Source organism: Dromiciops gliroides, chromosome 5, assembly GCF_019393635.1.
Source record: "Dromiciops gliroides isolate mDroGli1 chromosome 5, mDroGli1.pri, whole genome shotgun sequence".
In the NCBI taxonomy this organism is placed as follows: domain Eukaryota; kingdom Metazoa; phylum Chordata; class Mammalia; order Microbiotheria; family Microbiotheriidae; genus Dromiciops; species Dromiciops gliroides.
This window is the reverse complement of record NC_057865.1, coordinates 180,491,270-180,508,806: the sequence shown is the minus strand read 5'-3', so window position 1 is coordinate 180,508,806 and position 17,537 is coordinate 180,491,270. Positions and strand designations below refer to the sequence as shown.

The 17,537-nt window shown below is 35.6% G+C and overlaps 1 protein-coding gene across 7 annotated transcripts in view; it reads right to left on the bottom strand.

The window, feature by feature from the left end:
- The window catches only part of ABCC9 (ATP binding cassette subfamily C member 9), a 196,940-nt gene that overhangs the window by 98,927 nt on the left and 80,476 nt on the right, over positions 1–17,537 (bottom strand). For all 7 annotated transcript variants that reach the window (XM_043967998.1, XM_043968001.1, XM_043967999.1 and 4 more), the window contains exons 15-17: positions 14,720–14,827; positions 13,430–13,502; positions 10,955–11,060 (exon numbers count right to left, since the gene is read on the bottom strand). In XM_043967998.1, coding sequence (XP_043823933.1) covers positions 10,955–11,060; positions 13,430–13,502; positions 14,720–14,827 — 287 coding nt within the window. The remainder of the gene's footprint in view (positions 1–10,954; positions 11,061–13,429; positions 13,503–14,719; positions 14,828–17,537) is intronic.

Here is a 17,537-nt window from a genome sequence, read left to right as displayed (position 1 = left end):
GACTGGAGAATAGTTAAGCTAACTGTGAAACATTAATAAAATGGAATATTATTGTGCCACATAAAGGGATGATTATGAGAATTCAGAGAAATATGACAAGACTTACATAAATTGATTCAGAGGGCACTAAGTAAAATCAGGGAAACAATATACAGAACAATAAAAACTATGTATATACAAAGAACAATAAAGAAAACTATATTGTGAAATTATTATAAATAAGCTTGTCTCAAAGGGAAAGCTGGAGGGGGGGAACTCTGGGTCTGAAATGTTGCATTTGCTTTCAGATGCAATTGAAAAAAACCTAAATATTATATAGGTACATGTATATAAACATACAGGTGTAGACATACACATGTGTATATACACACACACACACACACATATATATATATATATCTTTGTTACAAAGGAAGATTCACTACAATTAAGGAGAGAGGTAAATATGAAAATGAAGGTGATTAAAAACTCAAGGATCAACTAAACTTTTAAAAATTAAGAAAAAAAGGAGGCAAAAAGCTGTTACAGGAATGCAATAGCCTCTCCAGAAGATATTGCCACTTCAAGAAAATATAGTACTTATAAAAGTTGCTCTAGAATCAAACCAGAATGCTAATAAGTAATTTTAAGAGAGAAATATGGGTATGTTAGGACAATGCTATAGATAGTTGACTTAGATTTGAGCATAGTATTTGATCATATCGCATAGATGTGGGCTAGATGACAAAACATTTAGATAACTTCATAAATGGTTGAATGGTTGGATTCAAACAGTAGTTAACAGTAGTAGTCAATGTTGGTTTGGAAGGAGGTCTCCAGTATAGTGCCCTGGGAATCTCTGCTTGGTTCTGTACTTTTTACAGTTTTTATAATATACTTAGATAAAATCATAGGTGGCTTATCAGATTTATAGAAAATAAAAAAGGCTAGGAAAGATAGCTGAGACACTAAATGACAGAGTCAGGCTCTAAAATTATCTAGGCCGGTTAATCAGTAGGCCAAAGATGAAAATTAATGGCGATAAATGTGTTACACTTGGGCTCCAAAGATCTACTTCATAGGTAGAAGACATGAAAGATATGGTTAGATAGCATTCTGTATAAAAGGAATCTGGGGATTTTAGTGAAATATTAGTTCAATGTGGATTAACAATGGACTGAAGAAGCCAAAAAAGTTAATGTGATCTTGTATCAAAAACACAGTTTCTAGGAATAAGGAATGATAGCCTCACTGTACACTACCCAAGCCATACCTCACCTGGAGTACTGTTTGATAATACATGCCAGTGTTTAGTAAGGACATTGATAATCCAAAAAAATATCCAGAGACAATTACTCAGAATGGTAAAGGGTCTCTAGTTCACATCATATGAGTTTTGATTAAAGGATTTGGAGTTATATACCAGGAAGGAAAGAAGACTTGGGGAGAACATGAACTCTGACTTGAAATCTGTTATGAAGAAAAGGCATTTGATTTGTGCTGTTTGACTCCATAAGGCAGGTCTAGAAGCAATTTATGGAAGTGGCATAGAGGTAAATTTAATCTTTTTTTTGTGTGTGTGTGTGTGGGGGGGAAATGAGGGTTAAGTGACTTGCCCAGGGTAACGCAGCTAGTACATGCCAAGTGTCTGAGGCTGGGTTTGAACTCAGGTTGTCCTGAATCCAGGACTGGTACTTTATCCACTGTGCCACCTAGCTGCTCCCAAATTTAATCTTAATGTCAGGTAAAACTTGCTTTAAAATGCAGCCATCCAAAACTGGACTGGCAACCTCAGGAGGTAGGGGCCTCTCGAAGTCTTCAAGCACAGGCTGGCTGACAACTCACTGTAGTGGGGATTCTTTTTGGCTATGGATGGACAAGGTTGTTACTGAAGTTCCTTCCAACTTTGAAATATGGTAATTCTGACATGGTGGATGAGCTGCCCATCCACTGTATTGTATATAGTACAAAACAGACATTCTTCATCAACCTGGTTTTTTTCTTCTTGGATAATTAAGCTAAACTCTTTTGAATGATTATGGATCTCATTTAGAAGAATCTCAAATATTCCAGGGCTTGATATAATCAACAGCCAGAGGCCTTCATCAAGCATAGGTAATTCCTTTTCTATTTAGAATCTCTACTAGGTATCCTCTATGATAACAGAAAATACCTTTTCCTATCTTTTATTATACCTCACTTGAAATAAAGAAATCAAATGGCACTGAGATTTTCTCTGTTGCTATTTTTTTCAAGTAATCTTATATGAGATTTGTATATGTGTGGAAGATACTTTGTTGGAGAAGAGCCTGTAGGTGATATTATATTCTAACAAAAGAAATACTCTCTATAGTCAATAATAAATACAGTAGGATCTTTTATTCCCTATGACTTTCAGTCATTTTTGTAAGTTTAAAAATGTAATCTTCAGAATATAATTTATGAATTTATAGCTGCTCTTTACGTGGTAGCAAGGAATTGGAAGTTGAGGGGGTGCCTATCAATTGGGGAATGGCTGGACAAGTTGTGGTATATGAATACAATGGAATACTATTGTGCTGTAAGAAATGATGAGCAGGAAGAGTTCAGAGAAACCTGGAGGGTCTTACGTGAGCTGATGATGAGTGAGATGAGCAGAACCAGAAGAACATTGTACACAGTATCATCAACATTGAGTGTTGACCTACTGTGATGGACTATATTCTTCTCACCAATGCAATGGTACAGAAGAGTTCCAGGGAACTCATGATAGAAGAGGGTCTCCAAATCCAAGAAAAAAAAAAGAAAGAAAGAACTGTGGAGTATAGATGCTGATTGAACCATATTATTTCTTTTGTTTTGGGTGCTGTTTTTTTTTTCTATTTTGAGGTTTTGCATCACTGCTCTGATTCTTTCTCTTGTAACAGGATTAATGCAGAAATAGGATTAATGTTATTATGTGTATATATATGTGTGTGTGTATATATATATATGTATATGTATAGAGATATATAGATATAACCTACATCAGATTACCTGCTGTCTAGGGGAGGGGGGAGGGAGAAAAATCTGAAATTGTAAAGCATGTATAAACAAAAGTTGAGAACTATCTTTACATGTAACGGAAAAAATAAAAAACCTCATACATTTTAAAAAAAAGAATATAATTTATGAAAGTTTGGCTTTTTTCCCTTCACATACCTTCAACATGGAAACCCATCACCATCTTCATCATGCCCCACCAAGGAATCTGGTCATCCTCAGATAATCTCAACACCAGAAAACTCATCATTATGGAGACTGCTATAGGTTTGCTACTCAATCCTCATCAGTTTCTACTCCTCTGGAGGGCAAAGCTAAAAACTCCTCCCATTGCCTCTTTTTATAGAGAGCTCAAAATGGCAGCCATCTCTTTATTTGCCACCAGCTTCTTTGCTTGGTTTTATGCCTTGGTGCTTTTATGTACTGTCTTCCTTATTAGATTTTATAAACTCCTCAAGGGCAGGGATTGACTTTTTTCTTCTTTGTATTCCTAGCACTTAGCACAGTATCTGACACATAATAGAGGCTCATTTAATATAATTTTTATAAAGATTTTCTAGAGATTTGAGGCTTTATTAGCTACAGATATCTTCTCATGTGCCTTTATCTATAATAAAAGACCTGATTTTTTTTTTAAAGCATTTGATATGCTCTCTTCTTCCAAGTATCTTGACAATTCATTCTTCATTGCCTTCAAAATCATGGCACCTCCAACACAGACTTCCTCTATGTATGCTTGATGTGGCCCAGAGGCACTATGCATTTTCCTTCTCTATAGTTCCATTTCTATTTTCTTTGTTGGGACATTGAGGACTGTGATCTTCGAGTTTAAATGTGGTAGGTACACTGTCATTGATTAAAACAATGTTATAAAGTACTTAGGGATCTTTTCCTTTTTTTCCTTCATTTTGTTTCATCCTTAAATGCCCTTGGAATCGTCTGGATAAATTGAACATCCTGTAAAGCTTTGTGTAAACTGGTTTTTTTTTCTGTCCACTGCTTCTCTCCATTTTATGAGGTGATGCTAGTAATAATCTTCCACCATCCTCCTTCATAAGACTTTAAAATCAAGTTTATATTCTAAAGTGGTATTGCTCTTGGCAACACTTGTCAAAGAGAAAAGTGTTCGCCGACTAAGATGTTTCTCTAGATTCTTTTAGTCTTCTAATTGTGGCAACAGATTTATATTACTTAAACTCCCTTAGGAAATGGCAATAGTTTGTGTTGATGTCTGCATTTTACCAATTTTCCATTTCTGACTAGGTCAAACTGGAACTTTCTCAACTCTTGGTCATAATTTCATCTTATTTTTATTTTAGTATGTTATAAATTTAGATCTTTACACTAACAAGTCAATGCTCTAAGTGTGCAGAGGCAGCTGATTTGGAAACTATATCAGTAACAAGTCATTTTCTGCCTATTATGATAGTATCAATTTTATTTTTTTCAAAGTTACTTGATCTTCATAATGTTAAATCCTTCCCACCTTTCTTCTTGAAGAAAAGAAATATAGGCACTTGCCTCTGGCTTGTCACTTTTCTTATTTCTAAGATATGCTTTCTTTTAAAAAAATGTTTAAAAATAAAGTTATATTGAAATCTTTTAGTTTTACATTTCCTAAACTTCTCCATATATCTTTTCTTTTTTTTTTTTCTTTTGGTGAGGCAATTGGAGTTAAGTGATTTGCCCAGGGTCACACAGCTAGTACGTGTCAAGTGTCTGAGGCCGAATTTGAACTCAGGTCCTCCTGATTCCAGGGCTAGTCCACTGCGACACCTAGCTGCCCCCCGCCCCACATATATCTTTTCCCCTTTCTTCTTTCTGAGAGTTATCTGTCATAAATATCTTAAAAAGAAAGAGGAAAAAAATAAAAATAAGCAAAATGAAATAATTTTTCAAAAATATGACTCTTTATGTGTGTATATATATATAAATCTATCCATATAGCCATACATGCATATATATTATATATATAAATATATGTGTGTGTGAATTGTGTATATAGACTTAATGTTCCACTATCTTATGTCCCACACATATGCAAAGGAATAGTGGGAGGTATTTTTGATAACTCTTCTTTGGGTCATGCTTGTTCTTTTTTTTTTTTTTGGACAATGAGGGTAAAGTGACTTGCCCAGGGTCACACAGCTAGTAAGTATTGAGTGTCTGAGGCCAGATTTGAACTCAGGTCCTCCTGAATCCAGGGCTGGTGCTTTATCCACTGTGCCACCTAGCTGCCCCCTGGTGATGCTTGTTCTTTATCATTTTTGAAATACCCATTTTTGACTGTTGTGGTCATTGTTATAGTCATCTAGTATATTATTTTCATGGTTCGGCTCACTTCCTTCTGCATTAATTCATGAAAGTCCTTCTATGCTTCCCTTTATGCATCATATTTGTTGTATATTATAACACAGTACTACTCTATTACATTTACATATCACAATTTGTTTGCCATATCCCATAAATGGACATCTATTTTGTTTCTAGTTCTTTTCTCCCCCCCCCCCAAATGATGCTATAAAGGACCTCTTTGGAGTATATAGCTAGTAGCAAAATTTCTGGGTCAAGAGATATGGAAATTTTAGTTCCTTTCTTTGCATAATCTTAAACTGCTTTTGATAATGGTTAAACTAATTCATAGTTCTGCCCATAATGCATTAGTGTGTTGCTCATTTCATTACCCTACCAATATGGACTATTCCTTTCTTTAGTCATCTTTGCCAATTTTCTTGGTGTGAGATGAAACCTCAGGGATGTTTTGATTTGCATTTCTTTATTGTTAGTGATTGTAGGTATTCCTTCATATACTTTTAATAGCAATCTTTTGAGATCTGTTCGTTCACATCTCTTTGACCGTTTATCTACTGAGGTCAGGGAGCACAACCAAATAGCTGGAAGCAGAAAAGTATAACTAAGAAGAATGATAACAATATAAGAAACCTACTAGAGCAGACTCTGGGAAGAAAGGTCCATGACCCATTATAGGAACAGAAGACAGCAGCAATAGAGAGGAATTTCTAGTGAAAGAGCAAGTAGGTACAGAATTCCTTGTGAAAAGGCAAAGTTGACATTCTCTCTGCCTGAGACCCTACCCAGGGCAATATGGTATAAGACCTGGGACCTTTAGTATGGTACAGCAGGAACAAAATGGATGTGGAATCAAAAGACTTAGATTCACATCCCGACTTGACCATTTACTAACTAAGGCTTTGGGCAACTCACTTAACTTCTTTGCAACTCAATTTTAATCAATCAATCAAAAAGTATTTGTCAAAGTACTTACTACATACCATACACTGTGCTAGGCAATGGGAATAAAAGTATCAAAAATGAAACAAGAGCTACTCACATGAGTTTACATTCTAATGGGGGGGCATCAAGGTAAGAAACAAGTACATACAAAAATATATGAAGCATAAATATAAAATCAATAAATGCAAATATATAATGTAGTTAATCAATTAATCAATAAACGAATATTTATTAAATGCCTACTATATGCCACACACTGTACTAAGTGCTGGGGATACAAAAAGAGGCAAAAGACAGTTCCTACTCTCAAGGAGCTTACAAGCTAATGGGAGAGACAACATGCAAACAACTATTTACAAAGCAAGCTCTATATACAAGATAAATAGAAAATAATCAATAGAAGAAAATGCCATCAGTCTACTTCTGCTATTGGATATAACATTATAGTAGAAAGGACACTGAAATTGGTCATCTGGAAGAGAAGACATTAGCAATTGGGGAGGGGTTAAGAAAGACTTCATGCATTAGGTGGTACTTGATCTGTATCTAAAAAGGAGAGGAGGGGCAGCTAGGTGGCATAGTGGATAAAGCACCAGCCCTGGATTCAGGAGTACCTGAGTTCAAATCTGGCCTCAGACACTTGACACTTAACTAGCTGTGTGACCCTGGGCAAGTCACTTAACCTTCATTGCCCTGTAAAGATAAATAAATAAATAAATAAACTGTATAAAAAGAGAGGGGACCTGTGAGGCAGAAGTAAAGAAGGGATGTATCCGAGGTATGAGAGGCCAGCAGTGTAATGACAAAAAGACAGGAGGTGGATTGTCATGTGTGGAAAAAAAGAGTGAAAGACAGTTTGGCTGGACTGTGAAGTGCAAGATGTGGAGAAATGTTCAAGGGGAATAGAAAAATAAGTTGGGGTGAACCTGTGTAAAACTAAACTAAATAGAAAAGCTTATATTCTATCTTGGAAGCAAGCAGGAAGCCACCTGAATTATTTGAGTGACGGAGTAAAGTGGTCAGACCAATGCATAAAGAAAATTAATTTGGCAGCAATGTGTAGGATGAACTGGAGTGTTGAGAGACTTGAGAAAGGGAGACCAATTAGGAGGTCAATGCAATAATACAGGAAGACCTGATGAAGGACTGAGCTGAGGTGATAGCTGTGTGAGTAAAGTAAAGAGGACAGATGAGAGAGATGTTGTGAAGGTAGAAAAAGGAAGATTAGAAATCAATTCAATATGTGTCATGAAGAGCAAGGAATCTAAGAGATGCTAGAAATTATAAACCTGAAAGACTTGAAGGAAGTTTGGAAGAGGGAGTTTGGGGGAAAGACCATGAATTCCGTTTTAGACATAATATGTCTCTCAAAATCCAGTCTGAAATGCCCAATAAGCAATTGGTGATGTGTGACTGGTTGGAAAAATAGATATGGGAGTCATCAGCATAGATATAACCATTAAATTCATGAGATCTGATGAGGTTTTAGGAGAAGGGAATAGGGATAATCAACTAGCAAAGAAAACTCAGAAGGGGTATACAAATAGAAGGCAAACAAAGACAGAGTAGTATAAGCAAGGAGGGTGACCAACAGAAATATATGTATATATGTGTGTGTGTGTGTGTGTGTGTGTGTGTGTGTATGATATTTACATATAAATATCAAGCATATAAGTCAAGAAGGCTTAAGACTTAAAAAAGAGGGGCAGCTAGGTGGCTCAGTGGATAAAGCACCGGCCCTGGATTCAGGAGGACCTGAATTCAAATCCAGCCTCAGACACTTGACACTTACTAGCTATGTGACCCTGGGCAAATCACTTAACCCTCAATGTCCTGCCCAAACAAACAAAGAAACAAACAAGACTTTAAAAAGAACATCAGATTTAGCAATTAAGAGATCACTGGCAACTTTAGAAAGGGCAACTTCAGTCAAGTCATTCTAAAGTTTCTTCACTTGTAAAATAAGGGTTTGAATTAGATGCTTTGTAAGAAATCTTCTAGCTCTAAACCTATGATCCCACGATCCCACTAGAAGAGGCCTTAGATCAGAGTCTATTCTTTGCCCTGTGTAAATAAAGTTGTTCTGTTTTGAAGCCTTGTAAGCACGAATGTATGCAAAGGATGCTGGTGGTCACTATTAGGGACTGTTAGATACTAATATTCACTCTCTTTGGATCAAAATAATGGGCACGAATAGTGAGCAATTCGGAAATTGGATCTGGATCTTTTGTGTCAAGATTGAACCTCTGACCCAAGGATTAAATTTGTATTCATGTAATAAACTGTTAAGAAAAGAGGACTTCCAGTAAAATCAAGAGGTCCTAACTATGATACATGCCCCAGTGTGTAATGAATGATTTAACAAGTAGTGATTTTTCTTTCACTAGAATTCTTTAGGTGGAGGCTTACTTATCAAGGATGTCCTAGTATATGTTGGACTAGATGAATTTTGACATCCCTTAGAACTTTGAGATGCTGTGATACCAAAGAATTGTTGTTAATAAAAACAATAATATTAAATGCTTAAAATGCTATATTATAATTTTATAATTATTATATTACCTCACCATCCTGTAAGCAACTCTCTAAGACTCTAGAGAAAGTGTAGACCTGCATTGGTAAAAGGGAATTTTCTCATCTAGAGTTTTCTACACCAAAGAAATCACAGGTCCAGTTCCTTTCACTATAGTCAAAATTAACCAGGAGAGCTCCTTAAGGACTATACTCCAGTTTTTTGAGAAGAAATTGGATACATCATGGAACAGCAGGACAACATACACCTGGGTTGAAAAGTTCCCTGCCTCAGCCTTCAGTAAGACAGAACAGCAGTAGTTTGATTATTTTGCATTTCAAATAGAATACCTTTCCATGGTAGGAACAGAGATAAGGCACCAGGAAAGGTCTCTTAAGTTACTGATATTATTTTTTTAATTCTATCAGTCAACAAGCATGTATTATGTACTTTGTGCCAGGCGCTGTATTAAGTGCCAGGAATACAAAGAAAGACAAAAATAATCTTTACCTTCAAGAACCTTATATTTAGTGGGGGAGCCAAGTAAATAAATAGATGTAAACAAGATAACATACAGAGTATATGAAAGGTAATCTTATAGGGAAATGTGCTCGTGGGCAGAAGGGAGGTTCTAGAAAGGCTTCCTACAGCAGGTGGCATTTAAGTTGAGTATCAAGGGAAAGCAGATGTTCTATGAGGCAGAAGTGGAGTATTTATTAAACACTATTTGCCAAACACTATGCTAAGCAATGGGGAAACAAATATGAGAAAGCACAATAGTCCTTGCCGTCAGTTTGCATTCTAATGGAAGACACACCCCTCCCCAATAAAGGTAAACTAGGAAAGAATAAAGGTTCAGAAATCAGCCCCAATGGGACAACATGGCATGGAGAAGTCAGAGAAGTGATTTATAGATCTGAGCGCCAGCAACATAGGGCAGAAGTACAGGGTTTCAGTTACCAATGAGGAGGAAAGAGAAGTGCTTGTCATGGACTGGATTGGAAAGAAGGAAAGAGTTACAGGCATGGGGAATAGACAGTGCAAAGTCATGGATGAACCACAACTAAGTCCAATATGGCTGAATCACAGTATATATAGAGGTGAGTAAGATGTAAGAAGACTTGAAAGATAGAAAGGGGCTAGGTTTAGAAGAGCTTTCCATGGGAAACAAAAGATTTTATATTTGATTCTGGAGGTAACAGAGTACCACTGTAGTTTATTGAGTGCGTGGTAAAAGAGTGACTTGTGTTTTAGGAAAATCACTTTGGCAGTTGAGTGGACAATGGATTGGAGTGAGGAGAGACTTGAGAAAGGGAGACCAATTAGAAGGTCAGCTTCATATTATAGCTAAGAGGTGATAACTAGGATAGTGGCTATGTAAGTAAAAAGAAAACATGTCTGACAGATTTTGCAAAGGTAGAAACTAGAAAATTTGCCAACTGATTGACTATGTGAGGTGAGGTGGAGGGATCAAGGATGGTGCCAAGATTATAAATATAGGTAAATGTGAGAACAGTGGCAACCTAGAAAATAAAGAGGAAAAGATAATGGATTCTCTTTTGAACATACTGGGTTTGAGATTCCTACAGGATGTCCAATTTGAAATATTCAATAAGCACTTGGTGATATAGAAATGGAGTTCAGAAGAAAAACTAGGGATGAGCATATAGATCTGGGGATCATTTGCATAAAGATGACAATTAATGCCATAAAAAACTGATGAGATCACCAAGTAATATAAGGAAAAGAGACGAAGATAGGACCTTAATAGGGCACCCACAATACGTGGACATGGTAATGAAGTTTAACAAAGGAGACTGAAACAGTGATCCAACAGGTAGAAAGAAACTAAAAGAAAGCATTGTCATGAAAACCCATTCTATACCATTCAACTCTATTTTCAGAAATGATGCAAGTTTTCTGCATTGCTTTTTTTTGTTTGTTTGTTTTGGCAGGGCAATGGGGGTTAAGTGACTTGCCCAGGGTCACACAGCTAGTAAGTGTCAAGTGTCTGAGGCCAGATTTGAACTCAGGTACTCCTGAATCCAGGGCCAGTGTTTTATCCACTGCGCCACTTAGCCGCCCCTTTCTGCATTGCTTTTTAACTAGAGAATGAAATGTTAATCTAATTCTTTGGATGCTACTCAGTTTAGTTTGAAAGCAATATTAAAAAACAAACCAACTTACTTGCTCCAGTGAACTTTTCCTTCTAGTGTCTGCATTTCACCAAGTATTGCAAGGAGAAGAGAAGATTTTCCACAGCCTACTTGACCCACAATCATTGTCAACTGACCTATATCAATGAAACAAAATTCAATAATTGGATAAGATGGAAAATTCTGTATTGAATATAATCTGAAAACATTTCAAATAGCTCACATTTCACTTTATGAATCTTATAGCACTCCAATATTAGTAATGTGGGTATTCCATGATGGAGGTTGTAACTCGTCTATGCCTATCATCCCGTATAAATACTGTTTATATCTTACTATAAGTTAACCACAAAGGGGTCTGCCTGATGTACTGGGTGCATTCTTTACTTTCTCCAGACTTCATGGGAAAATGAATGGAGCATATCATCTTTCCATCAATTATCAGTGGCTCTTACCATAATTCTTTTCTAATTTAATTTTTTTTTTAAGTGAGGCAATTGGGGTTAAGTGACTTGCCCAGGGTCACACAGCTAGTGTTAAGTGTCTGAGGCCGGATTTGAACTCAGGTACTCCTGACTCCAGGGCCGGTGCTTTATCCACTGCGCCACCTAGCTGCCCCTTCTAATTTAATTTTCAATCATATATTCTTTTTATGACATCCCTTAAAACACTTTTCTGCAGTCATTTTATTTTGGTGATGTTTCACACCCTATCCACATGCTTCTCCACTGCCCTTTGTGTGATCCTTAACTTCACTTCTTTAGAGACTATAGGATTCTATGGCTAGTAGCCATATATCATCTCTGAAAGAAGATTGTTGTGAAAAAAGATGGGCCTTTTTTCAAGAATAAACTTGAATTCATTAAAAGAACTTTACGGTCATCCAAAAGCAATCCAGCCTAGTCTTCTATTCGATTCTGGGCTCAACTCACTGTCCACTTGATATATCTAAGATATAAATATATGTATATGTATATGTATACTGATTGATGAACTATAGAGATTTTTTCATCTAACTCCATATCATAACTTATACTGTAGATATTCATCAAATGAGATCATATTAAATGTAAAAAGGCTTTGCAAACATTAAAGCACTGTCTATCTATTAGTTATCATTATTATTATTGTAGTAGCTGGGTTTGAATTCTAGCTCTGTTACTACTACCAGTGTGACCTTAGAGAAGTTATTTCTCCTTTCAGGGTCTCAGTTTCCTCACCAGTAAAATAAATGTCTTGGCTAGATGATTGAAAATTCCCTTCCAGGGGCAGCTAGGTGGCACAGTAGATAGAGCACTGGCTCTGGAGTCAGGAGGATCTGAGTTCAAATCCGACCTCAGACACTTAACACTTACTAGCTGTGTGACCCTGGGCAAGTCACTTAACCCCAATTGCCTCACCAAAAAGAAAAAAGAAAAGAAAATTCCCTTCCAGTCAACAGTCAGTTAATAGGGAGCCAACAAGTATTTAGTATGTGTTTACTCCAAGCTAGTTCCTGTGCTAAGCACTAGAAGTACAAAGAAAGGCAAATCAATACCTGATCTCATGGTGTTCCAAAAATTAAAGATCTCTAAGTCAAGATATTCCCAGTGTGAAATACAGTAAAGAACACTGCATTCAACCTCCAAGAGAAAAAAATTAAATCCTTACTTAGCTCTCTTAGGGATGTCTCTTGACCTCTCTTTCCTCATATGCAAAATAAAAGCTTTGGACTAGATTTCTATGGTATATTCTTTTTTTTTTTTTTTTTTTGTGAGGCAATCAGGGTTAAGTGACTTGCCCAGGGTCACACAGCTAGTAAGTGTCAAGTGTCCGAGGCCAGATTTGAACTCAGGTCCTCCCAAATCCAGGGCCAGTGCTCCATCCACTGCGCCACCTAGCTGCCCCTCTAAGGTATATCCTACCTCAAAATAATATGATTCTGATAAAATACATTTTGAATTAAGTACTTAGATAATTATGGCAAAAGTATCACTGGCCCTTTGGCTTGCATTTTCAAGATAAATGTCACTGTTATTTATTTACCTTTATATGAGTAGATATAATCTTAGCTCCTAAATTTTAAGTGACCTCTAAAATATTTCAAATATCTTGAAATATCACATTTAAAGAGTTAATTAGTTTTTGCTCGAATTATCCTGAGTATCAACTCCATTTTCTACTTCTATTTGTGTCATATAACTTCCTCATCAGCCAAAAACTGAGTGACAAAATTTCAAATATAATGAAAACAATAGACATCACTTATTTGAATGGAGAAATCAAGGAACAGAGTAAATATTTTCCAAAGTCCACTCTAACTTACTGTCAAATTTTATAATTTCCAATGAAGTGTTCTGCTCACTATACCATGATGGCAAAATGGTCCATGATTCATAGTATATAAATAATTACTCTTTACATCAGCACCATTTTTGCCTCATCAAACTATAATTCCTTGTGTTTGGATGCTGAATAAACAATTCAGTTGTTGAACATCACACAACACAATCCCTGAGTGACTTACCTGTTGGGATTCTAATATCTATGTTGGATAATGTGGCTAAACCACTCCCCCATGAAAAATATCCATTTGTCACCTAGAAAACAAGGCCATGGGGAAAAAATTTGTTAGGTTAAGACAGAAAGGTAAATATTTTCGTGTAGAATGGTCCAAACCAAAATCAATTTTGTTTTAAAATAATTAAAGAACCATTAAAAAAGCGATAAAACATTATGCATCCCACTTTTTATGTGGATAAATTTTAAAAGGCAAGATAGTAAGGGAAAAGGCCTGAAATTTAGTGATGTTCTAACAATTAATTGAACAATAATATATAAAATAGCTTGACAGAGTGAAACAGGGAAGCTAGGTGGCTCAGTGGATAAAACACTGGCCCTGGATTCAGGAGGACCTGAGTTCAAATGTGACCTAAGACAATTGACCGCACTTATTAGCTGTGTGACTGTGGGCAAGTCACTTAACCCTCATTGCCCTGCAAAAAAAAGAAAAGAAAGAGTGAAACAAGGGGGAAAAGGATATCAAACTATGCATTTCATTTTACAGACAATGTGAGTACTTGTCTCAAATTACCCCAAACTGACAGAATGTTTCAGATCTCATTCTTATTGTCCAGGAAGGTCTTCCTCCTACTTCTTTTTCAAATACAGTTGTTTTCTGTTTTTAAGTGAAAACAGCTCCATTTGTCATTAATTTTTTTTTTGGTGGGGAAGGGGGAATAAGGGTTAAGTGACTTGCCCAGGGTCACACAGTTAGTAGGTGTCAAGTGTCTGAGGCCGGATTTGAACTCAGGTCCTCCTGATTCCAAGACTGGTGCTTTATCCACTATGCCAGCTACTTGCCCCCAAGATTATTAAAAAACAAAACACCACCACCAACAAAAAAACCCCAACCTGCTTCTGACCAAGGACAACAATAATATTATTACAATTAGAATTCGTGATAACAATATAACTGTCTACTATAAATTATTTTAATCTAGCCCTGGAATGAATGAGGAAATATGCTGGATACTTACTGCTAACAACGAAGCTGAAATTAAAAAGTGATTGGGGGTGGGGGTGGTATTTTTTAAAACTATCTCAAAAATACTGTCTTCATTGAGGCAGGAAGCAGATAAAAGGGAGGAGAGAAAGGGATGCAGGAGAACTAAAAATCATATAGTGTTTTCATCTCACTGGTTAATTCCAAAGAGGTAATTTGTGGCAAGGACTTTTAGAGGACAGTTTGGCAGAATTGTACTATGAAAACAGTAGGAGTGTATGAATCAAGAGTGAATTCAAGAAATTAAATAACCTTAATTGCAATATCTTCAGTCTCTGCTGGTCGAATCCGTCTTGTTGATTGTTCATAGCTGTCCAGGTTATATCTTCCAGGCTGCTTCCTGTTTATAGTTTTGGTTTGCTGTATTCCAAAGTATAAAAAATAAGGTAAGCTGCCTTTATGAAACAATACAAACATTTCTTTTATTAAAAAGAAATTCACATTTGCCACTTTTGCCATCAGAGAAAAATTCCAAAAAGAATATATTTCAACTATTTCTGCTTAAGATATACATTTATTTTGGTAACTAAATGGCATTTTATTTATTTATTTTTGTTACATCTACCACTGAAGAGACAAAATAAAAAAGAAATGACTTAGCATTATGTCATAATACAAATCAAATGTAAGAAATCAAAGATATTTCTTTTATCATACCTCAATCTATACAGCCTGACTTTGATTCATATGTATTATATATGCACTGTTTAAGTCAACCTGAATGTAGTCATTTCACCCCAAAGTATCTCAGGTTGCTCACTAAAATCATAACTTGCAGAACAGTAGCTGATCTGCACTGACAGAGGGAAATTCCTTACCACAAATTCCCTATACCATTGAAATCACTGGTCCAGACCAAAAGGAAAATAAAACCAAAACTAAGAAAAGAACCACAATGTAAGCCACTATTGTGGCTACAAGACACTGTTCCTAGTGAATTTGTGTGTATGTATGTGTCTATGTGTGCATATGCCTTCGTGTGTTTTTTAAATGTAGCTAAAATCCATTTTTCATATTTCATCTTTTCCTAGAGTAGATGAGATCATCATTAAAATTAAAAATTAACTAATTACAGTAGTTTTAAAGAGATATTTTAAAATAAGATTATAATGCTATAAGTCTAAAGTTGCAATTGTATTCTCATTAATAAAATTTGAAAGCAATAAAAAATTAAGATATGGTGGTATAGTTTTGCACATACCATGATGATGAGTATGCTAAGCCAAAAGCAAGGATTTAGATTATTCTCATGCAAGCAGCACAGTGGAGTGTGCCTAGGTTAATGCAGGCTAAGCAAAACTAACTTTTACACAAGTATTTGGTGAATACACAAAGTGCAACCAATTAATCAGACTCATTCAAGTCAAAAATGAATTTCAGAGTCTGACTGTAAAACCATCTTGAGTTGCTAGGCATATGCCCCAAGGGGGGGTTACTGACAAAAAGAAAAGCTCCGAAATGTTTATAGCAGCAATTTTGAGACAAAAGAGATTAGGGGATAGCTAAACAAATCATAATACATGAATGCAATGGAATATTATTGTGTTATGAAAAATGGCAAACATGATGAATACAGATAATCATAGAAAGGTTTGCAAGAACTAATGTAAAGTGAAGGAAGAGAGCCTAGAAAATATACCCAATGACAACAACAATTTAAGCATAAAGAACAACTACCATTAAACAATCAAAACTGAAAGTAAAATTATAAAGAACAAATTTCAAAGAAGAGATATAAGCACTTCACATTCCCTACTCTTTTGCAGAAATCAATGTCCCTGGGTGTGAAAAGTTGTATATAATATTGGTTCTTTTCAATGTAGTGATTGGTTTTGCTGATTTTTAAAAATTCATCTTTTTCTTTCTAAAGTAATTTTTTGAAAGACATGATTCTGGGGTGGGAGGCACAAAGATACAGAGGTAAATTTGGAAGATATAAAAATTAAATATATAAATAAAAACCTTTGAAAAAAGAAACTATACTTGGCCTTGCATCATTATATCCTTGACTATTCAATAAAGAGTGGGGTAAGGAAGAGAATTGTCCCCACTAGAAAAATATGATTCAGCCATATAGCTCCAGTGTAGCAGGAAGCAAGAAAGGGACTTAAAAGGATACAGGTACTGTGATTTCACCAATTCAGAGCTCACAACGCTGCTGAGCTACATTTCTTGTCTTACAACTCAGTATACTGAATAACCTGGTCTAAGTCTGAGAGCCATAATTATGACTTCTATGAAGATAGCTAGACATCCTGGTGAGCCTGAGAGGCAAAGTTTTTTTCTCTCTACCCTTATGACATTCTTATTCTGAAGAGACTAATCATGATTAACTATTAAAATAATAAGTACCAAGATTATTTTTAGGAGTAGCACTATTAATAGGAAATTTGACATACTGGAGAGAATTGGCTTCTGAGTCAGGAAGACCTGAGTTCAAATCTTGAATCTGATACACAATGGTTAAGTAACCATGAACAAATCATTTAATTTCTGTTTCCTAAGCAACTCTCTTTGACTAAGTTCGAGAACTGCTGGTCTACATTGGTAGATGGAGTTCCTCACTGGTATTTGTGCACATCAGTGAAATCATAGGCCTGGATGCAAATAAATCAGAATAATAAAACTAATAACAATAAGTAACCAGGATTTTGTTGACTTGATACCTCAAGTCAAAGGGTTTATATAAAATACATTGTGTTTATTAAGAAATATTTTCAAGAATGAATACAAATTTTACTTTCCCCCTTTCCTAAATCTAATTTTTCAAAAAGATAGAAGACAAATTGGGGGAAAAAATTTATAATTTAATTTTTATATTTAACATATCCCAAATTATCTGATTCTGTTATTGTTCTCTGAACTAATTTAGTAACTATAGCCAGCCTAATGTTACTCATAAGATTATTTAAATGTCAAAAGGAGAAAATAAAACACCTTTTAAAAATTATTTATTTATTTAGTGGGGCAATGAGGGTTAAGTGATTTCCCCACGGTCACACTGCTAGTAAGTGTTAAGTGTCTGTGGTCAAATTCGAACTCAGGTCCTCCTGAATCCAGGACTGGTGTT